This window comes from Delphinus delphis, chromosome 9, assembly GCF_949987515.2.
Source record: "Delphinus delphis chromosome 9, mDelDel1.2, whole genome shotgun sequence".
In the NCBI taxonomy this organism is placed as follows: domain Eukaryota; kingdom Metazoa; phylum Chordata; class Mammalia; order Artiodactyla; family Delphinidae; genus Delphinus; species Delphinus delphis.
The window spans coordinates 49,768,008-49,780,237 of NC_082691.1; the positions used below are offsets into that span (position 1 = coordinate 49,768,008).

General features: G+C 37.7%; 1 protein-coding gene across 3 annotated transcripts in view; it reads right to left on the reverse strand.

Annotated features, from left to right (window-relative positions):
* CASD1 (CAS1 domain containing 1) overlaps window positions 1-11,855 on the reverse strand; it is a 77,099-nt gene extending 65,244 nt beyond the window's left edge. The window contains exons 1-3 of one of the 3 annotated variants that reach the window (XM_060020515.1): window positions 11,487-11,731; window positions 4,316-4,412; window positions 3,645-3,765 (exon numbers count right to left, since the gene is read on the reverse strand). In XM_060020515.1, coding sequence (XP_059876498.1) covers window positions 3,645-3,765; window positions 4,316-4,412; window positions 11,487-11,619 — 351 coding nt within the window. In that variant the 5' untranslated portion in view covers window positions 11,620-11,731. Of the gene's footprint in view, window positions 1-3,644; window positions 3,766-4,315; window positions 4,413-10,146 lie in introns of all 3 variants that reach the window. The other 2 variants (XM_060020514.1, XM_060020516.1) reach the window with 2 other exon arrangements.
* Between the last annotated feature and the right edge of the window lie 375 nt (window positions 11,856-12,230).

The window sequence follows — 12,230 nt, forward strand, 5'->3', positions numbered from 1 at the left end:
GTTTTAGGTATCTTTTTAAGCAGCAGAAAATTCTTTTTAAAATCAATCTGAAAATCTGTGTTTAGCTGACAAGTTTAGACTACTTACATTTATTTTGATTATAAATGTTTCTATTATCTTACTTTTTGATTTCTAGCTCCCTAACACATACACATATTTTTATATACATATGAAAAGTAAACACTGATTTTTACATGTACATATAAATGTTCATATATATATGTATGTGTGTGTATCGGAGTATACATATGCATGTGTGCATGTGTATGTACATGTGTGCATTATATTTGGTATGAGATGAGTTTGGTTTTAATTTTTTTCTTCTTCTGGTTTGGAATTACCCACCTTAATTCTATCCTTTTAGTCCTTGCCCTTGGACTAAAGGGCATCATTAACTTAAGTTCTAAAGTAAGATAATACCTGGGGACTTCCCTGGTGGTCCAGTGGTAAAGAATCCGTCTTCCAATGCAGGGGATGCGGGTTGGATCCCTGGTCAGGGAGCTAAGATCCCACATGCTATAGGGCAAGTAAGCCTGCGTGCCACAACTATTGAGCCCATGTGCTCTGGAGCCCGTGCGCCACAACTAGAGAGAAGCCCACGCACTACAACTAGAGAAAAGCCCATGTGTTACAAGGAAGAGCCCGTGCACCACAAGGAAGAGCCCGTGCACCCCAAAAAAAGATCCTGCATTCTGCAATGAAGATCCCACACGCCACAATGAAGACCTGATGCAGCCAAAAATAAAAAAATAAAATAAAATAAACATTAAAGTGTATTGTGTAGTTTGTTGATGAATTAAAAAAAAAGTAAAATAATACCTTAAAGAGTAAAGAGGACATTAGAACACTTTAATTGTGGTCATCTCTCTCTGATTTATATGCTATTGTACTGTCTTTTTGTAAAGTGTAAAAAGACATTATTATTTTACACAGACACTGTTTAGATTTATATACAAGTTTACTATTTTCTTTAACCATTGTTTCAGATCATTTTTTTTCTGAATTATTTCTCTCCTTCTTGAAGTTTATTCTTTAGAAAACCCTTTAATATAAGTTTAATGTGGCAGTAAACCCTCATAGTTTTTGTTTATCTGAAAAATGTCCTATATTTCAAGAACAGAGGAATCTGTATGCTAGGGATACAATTCTAGGTTGAAACTTACTTTCTATCAGAACTTTAAAGTTATTAGTCTACTGTCCTCTGGCTCCCAATATTACTATTGATAAATATGCTGGCTCAAAGCTTAGTTTTCTACATATAGGGTATTGTAGCCACTGGCATCTGTCTTTAGGGCAACCTGAATCTCTATTGCACGCCTACTGTTATTGTTCCCATCTCTGGTTTTGCCTCACAGTTTGTTCCTTTTTGGGGGTGTGTCTCCCATTTAGAAATACATCAACAAGTATTTTTTTAATCTAGGATCTAGTTGGTTTGAAGTGGAAGAGGCCCCCAGAGTATCTACCTTGCCCTCTGGCTGGAAGTAACACAAACAGGTTTCTTTATAGCAAGACTTTTCAAGTTTTTAATATCCTAGCCTAAATTAAAACCATCTAAGAGGGGGATATGATATCTGGCTCTGCCCAAACTTATTTGACCAGAGCTTCGTACAGAACTAGTCTTCCACAAAATATAATTTGAAAAAAGAAAATCCTGCTCTAAAGCTTCCTTTTTAAAAAATTTGCCCCAATACAGAAAAGAAATAAATTCAAAAAAATATTATCTTCAATACTCCTATTCCACCCAAAGAATCCCATTACCAAGGCTAAAAAAAAAAAAAAAAAAAAAAAAAATTAACTTCACAACATGCCAGGCACAAGAAACATATTCAAAAAATAATGATACACAATCTCTGTCCTCAAGGTGTTCAGAGACAAGAGAATAAGTAAAATACAATTTGGCAAATGTTCCACTAGCAGTTTAATCTAAATAGTTTCACAATAACTGTCTCTAAGACTGTGACAAACTGTCTTTGTTTCTTTTTAAAATGCATATAAAATAACATGTATCTTGTCTGATAATTGTGGGATAACTAGGAACCGTTAGAAAATAAAAATTGGAAATGTAGAGCTCAGAAACAACGTACCATATTGTACCTACTTTGGGCTATAGACTAAACCATTACAGATTTTTTTCAACTAACTGTTGCCAAATACATTATTCCAATTTTCAAGAGTCACACTATTCTAGGCCTAGAAATACTAAAAATGTTTTTTTAAATCAGACATCTGTTTTTTAAATGTTTACTAAGTTTTTTACTTTAAACTGTAAGAATCTCAGGTCATTAAATAGTTTCAACTCTTCTGTATAATTTTGTATGTATAAATACAAGTGGAAAATACATTTATAGATACCAAATAAAATGAAAGGTTGACTTTGTTATTTTCTATTATTCAGCTTTAAAATCTATACTCGCTTTTCCTGGTAGACAAAATCTCTAATAGCCTATAGACTCTTCTCACAAGGAGTAGTTCCTAAAGAGTTACACCATTACACCATCATCACTGTGAAACTAGCTACTTAAGCTGTTAAGTCCCTGATTTTTCAACTCCTTGCCGCTGGGCAAGTTGATGTGTACAGGTAGATTTTCATCATAAATTCATGAGATATTACCCCAACAATTCTGAACTTTTTGTACTTTACTCTTTTCTTCTTGCCATTACCCACTCCCAACCACATGCAACTGAAGGCAGGGATTAGAACCTTAGATCACTTAAAAATGTACAAACAGAAAGATATGATCATTCCCTCCAAATTAACTAATTAACAAATTGATTAACAGAAAGATGTTCATCCTTGTTAGCTTTTAAAAAAAGACATATTTTTAAAATGAGAAATTAAGAGCAGAAATTTGTTACACTGTCATTTTAACTATATAGCATGAATGCCTAGTGCCAGAAAGGTTACAGAAAATTAGGTCCCAATGTACATTGCTACTTACAGTATAGATTGAAACAGTTTAACAATATAATCAATAATTTTAAAAGCATTTATATTCTTTAAACTAGTATTTGCATTGTAAAGATTCCGTCCTAAGGAAATAATTTAAAAAGCAAAGTTTTCACACAAAAATGTAATAAAAATGTCCGTTTTTAAATAGTAAAATAAAAAAACTAGAAAACTACAAAAAGTTAAGAAAGGGAAGATTATATAAAATCACATTATATCCATTCAATAATATGTTGCCATTATGAAGATGTGTACATTGACTGTATAATATGGTAAACTGTGATATGTGGTGGGGATAGAAGCAAGATATAAAATTGTACATGCTAAACTATTACAATTTTGTTTCCAAAAGAGTCTGAAAAGAAATATGTCAAAATATTAAAAGGAGGATAAGGGATATTTCTTCTTTGTTCTTTCTACAATTTTTAAAAAAGTTTTCCATGGAAAGGATTTTAATATTTCTGAAAATGAAAAGTTTAAGTCAATGAAAAGCTTGCCAATACCTTACCCACCACTTCTTTTTCTTATGTTCCCCATTATGGCAAATTGTCCCTGTTTTCCCCCTCCACCTTTCCTAAAACCAAAGTAAAATTTTATAGTTCCTTTTGTTAATGTGAAAGGGCACATTCCTCCTATAACTATTCAGTTGGCTAACTTCTAAAACAATACGCTAATGAAATGAATAGACAAAATTTACCTTATTTCCTTCTTCTTTAAATTGGGGATTAATTATTTTTACAAAAGAGTAAAACAATTGACGAATTCTGGAATCTCCAATAAATGCAATATGTTTATCTACAAGGCAGTTCTTCGCTTCACTGAAATCAACAAAGACATCAATTAGAATAAGGAAAATCAGCATACTAGCACTTTTCAAAGCACATAATTTGTGAAGAAAGTAGTGCAGCATTATTACATACACAGTTATGTTGCTTTAGAAATAGGTGGCCAGGTTTGTTTAACCTACCAGTCCGTGTATGATCGACTAACTCTCAATAATAACAGCCCTCATCTAATAAGTGTTTCAGATGTACTCTAACCATAGTAAGTGCTTTATATCCGTTGTCTCAGAATAACTCCATGAGGTAGCTATCTAAGTCCCAAAGCAAGAGTCCTTCATTCACGGGCAATTGCCCTGGGCCTGGTTATCTCTCACCTGAGATAAAGCAGATTGTTCCAAAGCTTTCCCTAATGCTTTAGAGCGAGAATATTCCTTTGGACTCACCTCTAACTCCTACCCTGTCAGCAATTCTCTACCATCACATAGAGAGGTACCATCTATCACTTTCCCTGATTCACCAACACTTTTCTACCAGATATTAAGACCCATCTTAGAAAAGAAAACAAACAACAAAATGAAGAAACTACCTGATTTTGTACTTATGCATCATACAGCTGTGAGGTTGCCAAACTTTCTCTCCAAGAAATCTGCCACTTGAGAGAAGGTATTCACATGAATCATTTCCTATAGTAATTAAACACAATAATGTTGTAAACAATAGTTAAATTCTTATATGTTGGTTATTTGACCCCATTTAAGCCTTTGAGATGAGGGAGTACAGAGTTTTCTATACTTCACTATACCCTCTAGGTACATATCACTCATCCATGAGAAGCAAATGTTAATATATTAATATTCAAGAGGATAAGAGCCACTAATGACAGATTCTTTACCTAGAAAATACTTCATCCCCAAAGCTACATTCACTGCTTTGGTAGTTCCTTCTGCTTCAGGTTTTCCTTCCAAGGACATCACCTTGCCTCAAACTAGCCTTTATATCTGTTTATCACTCCTACTTCTAGTTGGGAAAGAAGAGTTTAAGGGATAAAAGAGAAGACTTTGGAAATGACTTCCTATTCGACTATTATAGTACTCAGTGCATTAGCATATCTGGAAACCTAGTAAATACTGAAGTATTTTATAAATCTACTCCCTAATTTTCACAGCCTCCCTGGAAGTGGGGTATCCCTATTCTGTAAATGTGCCAAGGAAGACTTATGCAAGAACTTCTGAAAAAGCTCAATAAAATTTCATCCTTTTGCAATCTCACGAAGATAAGACTTAAAACTATGTTAGTCAAATGGTGGCTGAAGATACACATGATCAGTACCAGTAATGAATGCTGTTGTTAATATTTAGCCCCTCCACTTCTCTCGATTGTCTCTTGCCTCCGTTAGGATGACCAACCAACTCCTCCCAGTGCGGTTGGGACTGCCACAGTTTTAAACAGAAAATTCCACATCTGCAAAACCCCTCAGTCCTGTGTAAACTGGGACAGATGGCTACCCTGCTTCCTTTGGCCATTTTACCGTACATTAGCTTAATGTACATGGTCAATGTACGTGGTTAAAAAGGGGACTGGAGACATTAAAAAAGTTCAAATATGTCAAATGGATGAGGGAAAAACGAGATGTGTACATTAACTGTGGGGTTATGATAAAATACATGTGTTTTTAAATTTGATCTCTAGTTCTTTATTAACAGTCAACAGCGATCTCTATTTGTTTTACAAATAGTTAAGGTCAGGATAGGGCATCTGGTAAAAATACTACAGAACAAAATGGTGGGGATAGGGAAGACCCAAAGATATTTAAAGTAGAAGAACACATCTCTTTTCTCAATCCAGTTATCCATTTATCTGGTCAACATACAGATAACGGTGATACAAATACAAGACAGGTATGTATAAATAATGAAAGTGTTGATACCACAGTGTCATAAATTCTAAAACAGAACAGGAAGGAAAAGTGAAAATACTGCATTATTCTGTTGGTGAAAAACTGGATAAGGAAAGTAGAATACCAATTATTACATTTTTGCAGTTACATATGTGGCCTGAGCAGTTTTTTCTGTATTTGAAAGATTTTTTAATAACATCTAAGGAAACTATAAATAATCAGTTAATTCTTTCCAATTCTTAAAAACTAATTCTAGTTCTAAAAAATTACGCTATATAATCAAGGAGGAGTAAAAAAAAAGGACTAAAGGAACACACAATTATTTCCTAAAAACAGCACTCCTGCTGCATTCTTTTATAATGGCCATATAATAAAATCCTATTAAAAATCTAGTAAATGTTTAAAATTTGGATGAAAATTCCATATTTATAGCACCTCTACCTCTTTAAATACATCTATTAAACTAAGTGAAAAGTTAGTAACCCATCTATTTTCTAAAAGTTATATGAAGTTGTAAATAACTGGTATTAATTCTGTGAAGTTTTTCTTCCTTTTCTTTCTTCTTTATCCCTTCTTTTTTTTTTTTTTTTTGGTGGTGTTGTTACTTGATTTTTGTTTTTTAATAGAAGCCTAAACAGGAACACACGTTGATCAGTCTTCAGTGTGTGGGACTATACTCTTTGTTAACCATGTCTATGAAGTACCATACCAACATCTTAAAATAACCAATTTTCTCCACCAAAAAATGTGTTTTAAAATGCCAAACTCTTCTTCCTCTCTTCAATATTACTACTCAGACATTATTTTTCAGTAGTTCAGCTAGTAGAAAACAAAAGCTCTAATCTCAAGAACCCACATTAGAAAAACCTCATAGCAAAACAGATTTGAAGTTGTCACTAACCAAAAGACACTATAAACACAGTACTGTAGAGACTACTAGTCTTTCCAGGGAAGAAGTTCTTAACCTGGTAGTGAATGCTAGTTAATGGTTACTCTTCATAATATATTTTATATTGCAAATTAAAAAAAAAAATCCTTGTATCTGAAATTAATAGTCTCTGTATCACATCAGTTAAGGTCCATTCAAAAGACAGAAACTACACCAGCTATTTTAATAGAGAGAATGTAATATGATGAACTATTAGGAAAGTAAAAGAATTGCTAATTAGATAACTGACAAGGCAAGAGGAGACTGGCTTTTATATATCTGTCAGCAAAATAATGGAAGTAGTAGTAATAATAAATACTATTATTATCTGATTTTAAAAAATTAACCGGATCTAAAAAAGAAAACTCCACAAAATTCCATACTCTAAAACTAGTTCTCTTTTCCTGGGAAGGAAATATTTTTAAAATCAAATCACTAAATGTAAATCTAAATGTTAAAATAAGTTAATGTGCCACATTTTTATTATGTATACTAACTACATGTAAACATCTGCTGGCACATTATTTTCCTTTCAAAATTTACCCAGAAGCACCCCAAACAAAAGAAAAAAAAAACAAAACGCAGTCATTGTTTTCAATTGCTTCATATAATTTTGATAGCTACTTTAATACAACCAGCGTGAAATGAAAGTTGCCAAGTGCTCAGATAAATCAAGCTACGAACACAATTAAAAAAAAAAAAGCAACTAAAGGGATAGAATTATCTACTTCAACTATCTCCCATACAAAGATTATCTAGATGAATAGCTGTCTTCCTCTTCATTGTTATCTTAAGCATAAGCATTCTGGTTTGTCAACCTAAAGTCTGAGGTTTTCATGCATGATTTTTCTATAATAGAAAAATACTAAGAGCAAACAAAATAAGTAAAAAGACAAACAAGTTTTAAAAAAACTGAAAAACAAAATAGAACTAAAGAAAACATCTGATGTGCTAAATAAACCGTAGCTTTTATTTTCCTTTGAATAGAATACCTCTGGCACATTGAAACTTTAGACTTAATCATCCTGCCAAGGCTGTGCGTTTCTTACTATCCACCATGAAAATACCAGATCATAGAGTTTTACAATATGATCTGCAGAATATTTTATTTGCCTAAAATTCAGCAAGTTATACTTTCGTCTGCGCTGAAAAATCACAATTTACATTTTTCTTTAGATAAGCTAGGAGTGCCTCATTACAAGTTGTGTCATGTAGATCAGGATCTTTCTAGCAGTCAAAGAAAGAAAAGGCTGAGAGACCTAGAGCTACTTCTTTCTTGCTTTAACTTCTGAAGTTTTGAACTTATTTTTCTCCAAAACATGCAATAATATTTAACATTTAACATTTAATATCCCTAGTGATAGAAAGGAATTAGATTAGAATTAGATTTCAACAAAATTAAGACGTTTGAAGCAAGTTAACTTTATTAAAAAATTCAAATTCATCTAGGTTGGAACTACCCTTAAGGCTACAGATACTGGCTTCTTGTCAGAGAAATGATGTTTTTAGTCTGTAATCACAGTATTAATGGACATTTTGTGATTCAGTAATGTTAAAATTTAGAAAAAATAAAATTAAAAGAATATTTTTTAAAAGGTCATTCTATTATATTTTGTGAAAATAATATTAAGAATGCAACCCCCCCCACAAAACTCTACCTTCTAAAGTTGAGATCAGAACATGCTATTAGAACACGAAATTAAATTAAAACCAAAAGAACGAAATGCAGGGAGGAAAAGAGAAGGAAATGAGGACTTTGAAAATCTATTTCTTCAATAAGTGTTTATGGAGTTCCTACCGTGTGTTAAGCTCTGATGATTTAAAAGATGAATAAAATACCCTTGGAAGCTCAAAGTTTGTGTGGGGCTGTCAGATACAAATTATTATAATACAAAATGATAAGGATGTACTAGTTACTGTAGAAACACTGAATTCCTAATTCCTACTTCTGTGCTGGTGACATCCGAACCAGGACTTGAAAGAAAAATCTGTACTTTCTTTCAAGGAGAGAGACAGGTCATTGCAGGCAGAGCAAATCAGATATCTGTGAGATATGCAAAAGGGCAAAGCATATTTGGACTGTGAGCCTGGAGTTCCGGAAGAAGGAAGAAAGATAAACGTAGGTAATAAAAAGTAAGCTTTAGTACACACGCAACTTTTAGAAAATCACCATTTACTGGAAAAAGGATAAGAAAACTCTTGTCTGGCACTGTGAGGCTGAATTGGTATTTTTAAATGGTTTAACCCATGTCCCGCTGGAAAATGCTTTCTCACTCCACCTTTTATACATCACCACTGTCTAAGAGGCTCTGAGAAAAGCAGAATATAACATAATGACATGAGGCAGACTAACTGGGTTTTAAATCCTAGCTCAGTCAGATTAACTGTGTATCTTTAGGCAACTTAACCTCTCATGCCTCATTTTTAAAATGTAAAAAAAAGGTTAAAATGTAAATAATACTGTAATTAGCTGAATCTAAGACCACTGATTATAAAATACACCATTATTTTAGATAACAGTAGGAAAAAATGTTATCAATTAAACTTTGACATGCAATCAAAGTTTTAAAAACTCATCTTGATTACAGAGATGCTAAAAAAGGTGGGGGAAAGAAGAGGGGAGGATGAAATCTGGTAATTGTATCTACCTCATTGACTGGTTGTAAAGACAAAATGAGTTAAAAGATGTAAAACCTTTAGTAGAAGAGCACCCGGCATATAATAAGTGCTCAATGATAGCATGTAGTTTTGCCAAGCCTTACTTCCTGTAGTGTGTAATGTTTTACTTTCTGTAGTTCGTAAAGCAAGAGATACTGAATATGTGTATTCCAACTGCATTCAGTCTACCTTGCCTGAGGCAAACTCATAAGCATGCATTGAAGATTTTAATATATAGCCTAAACCTCTGTATCTAATATAAGGTCCTTTCTTATTCTGAAAATTTATGATACTATGATTCAAGCGTATGGTTATCCTTGTGTGAAAGGCACTACATCTGACTCAGTTTCACACTGCCAAAGCATGAGGTTGGCTAAAAAGTGCCTGGTAAGATCGTTATTTTCCCCAAACTGTCTCTGGCTCAAGTTCTTGACATTCAGTATGGGCATGTACACACACCAGGTGTACTGCTTCACACTCAAGACACTAAAGCACCTACGAAAGCTGATGACTAGCTTCTGGAGGAGGCTTTATAAACAATCCCAGATTGCTACACTGACTCATAAGTTTCCATCTGACATTCTATTTTCCCTGCTAATGAGAGAACTTGAAAGGATGAAACATATAATCTAAATACAATAATTAGGGTCCAAGCTTATCAAAAGATAAAAGCACAGTTTTAAAAAGGGAGGTGAGGGGCACTAGATGTTTACATTTAGGACCATAGCATCACAGTTATAAAATTTATCTCCACTACCACATAAATAAAATTGAGTTAGATTACTGTCGTCTTATACCAAAATAGCATAAAATGATAGCAGTCAGAAAATTTTCTTTAAAATTACCACAAATTAATGCATCAAATTGCTAGTTTTATTTTGTGTATATAAGTGTTGGACTTGTTACAGCAACTGCAGATGAAACAAAGTCTTACCAGGTCATGTGGCGGTGATCTATAGGAGGCTGGAGAAGAAAGGCCAAAAGGGTATAAATAATTTATCTTTTTCAATCGATTTAGTGTATTTATATAAAGGGCTATTCGTCCAGTATGGTACTAGAGTATAAGAATTTTAATTCTCAAGCATTGCAGAAACAAAACAGCAGAATTGATCAAAATGTCCTTCACTTTGAAAGATTCCCTAAAATGAGAAGAGTTCAGATTCCAGTGGCCTCTTTACTGGATATTTTGCCAAAGTAGGTGTGAAGTTAAACTGGAAATGCGTTAAATGCGCACCTGTTACACATTACATCTTGACCAATTAATCTCACAATCACCAAGAGCTTTCCAGATAATGGCTTCGATAATACTAAGAACCAAATAAAAGATCCTATCGTTATTAATTTCCCTCAGCCTGTCAAACTCTAACCTAGTAGCATTTTTACAGAGAAAATGAAAAAAAAAATCAATCAACAAGGACAAGTAAATGCCCCTTATGACTGAAGAATAATTCGTTCTGAAACAAGGAGGTCGTATTTCCTTTTCCTCTTTACACCAGTCTCAAAACCCACACCGAAGACCTCCTCTCAAACTGCTTCCAACTTGTTTTCATAGCCCAACTCAACTCCTGTCAACCTGTAACTTCTTTTCAAATATCTGCCCCAGTGGCTTTACTCTGTAAAAAGTGTTCAACCAGAACGCTTTAAACGTTTCTGAATCACAAAGCCTGGGTGACACCTCCTCCACTTGGCCAAGAGCATCTTTTGCCAGCTGTCACCCGGCGGCAAAGGAAAATGGGGCGGCCCATGCCGCTGTCAAACAGCTTGGCCCCGCTGTTCCAGGGCAGAGGCCGGATAAAACAAAAGCTAAAGAGCTGATCCCCTAGGGCGCAGAATGGGTGACCCTACTTGGGGCGGAGGTGCCCCATTGCAGGGCGGCCTTGGCCTTCACGCGCCCGGGGGTGGCCCCGGAGGGCCGCCTGCACGCCTCCTGCACGCGAGCCCCGGGCCTGGCGCGTCTCCCCCGGCGCAACCCGCGCAGGAGCCGGGACCCCAGCAGCCACTGGGCCAGGCCCGGGTAAGCGCCCCCGTCCGCAGCGCAGGCTGCTCGTGGGGCGCAGGACCATGGGCTCTCTACCCGTGGCCGCCTGTACTGGGGTCCGCTCGGTCGGTCGGGGGCGCCTGGCCCGCCACCTGGGGGCACCTCCTCCCCCGCGGGCTGGGCGCGCCGGCGGGCGGCCGCGTGAGCGTGGGCGTGTGTCGGGCGAGGGGGGCTGCCTCCAGCCTCCGCGTCGCCTCCTCCCCCAGCCGGCCCGGACAGGGGGAGGGCCCGCTCACCTCGGTAGCGGCGGGAGGCGAGGTGGCACAGTGCGAGCAGCAGCACGGCCACCAGCGCCAGCACCTTGGCGCTCCTCACGCTGAAGTAGTGGTTGATCTCCCGCTTGCCCAGGTTGTAGGCCAGAGCCGCCATCTTGGTTCCTCCATGACAACAGCGCGCGGCGGAGCGGGGAAGGGGCGCCGCACAGGGGCAGCACTGGAGCTGCCGCCGCCACAGCAGCCAGGCGAGGAGCGGCCGCCAGTCCCCGCGGCCGCCACCCGCGCCGCCCGCCGGGGAGCCTGACCCCGCGGTGCCCCCGGCCTCTACCTGCCCCTCCTCGGCCGCGACCGCTTCAGCGGCCTCCCCCCAGCCCCGCCGCCGCTGCTCCGCCGTGCCGTTTCCCCAGGCGCCCTGGACGCCTGTCTCCTCCCCTTCCTCCTCCTCCCCTTTAGCCTCCTGTCTTAATAGCGGCTGCGCCTGCGAGGGGTGTCCGGATGCCGGGTGCTCCGGGGTCACGGGCCCCAGACGGACCTCCGGGGTCACCGGGTCACGGGCGGCGGCAGGCGGCGGCAGTAGCGGCAGAGACATGGGGATGTAAGGAGAGGGGAGCAGGGTTCCACCCCGACCCGAGCGCGAGCCTGGGGCTTCAATTAGCTTACTGGCCGCTACCTGAGCCCAGGTGGGGGCAATATAAGTACTGTTCCGGAAGACAAGTACACATCACTCCACTGCCTCCTTCCGCAACACACCTTTTCGTGAACTTT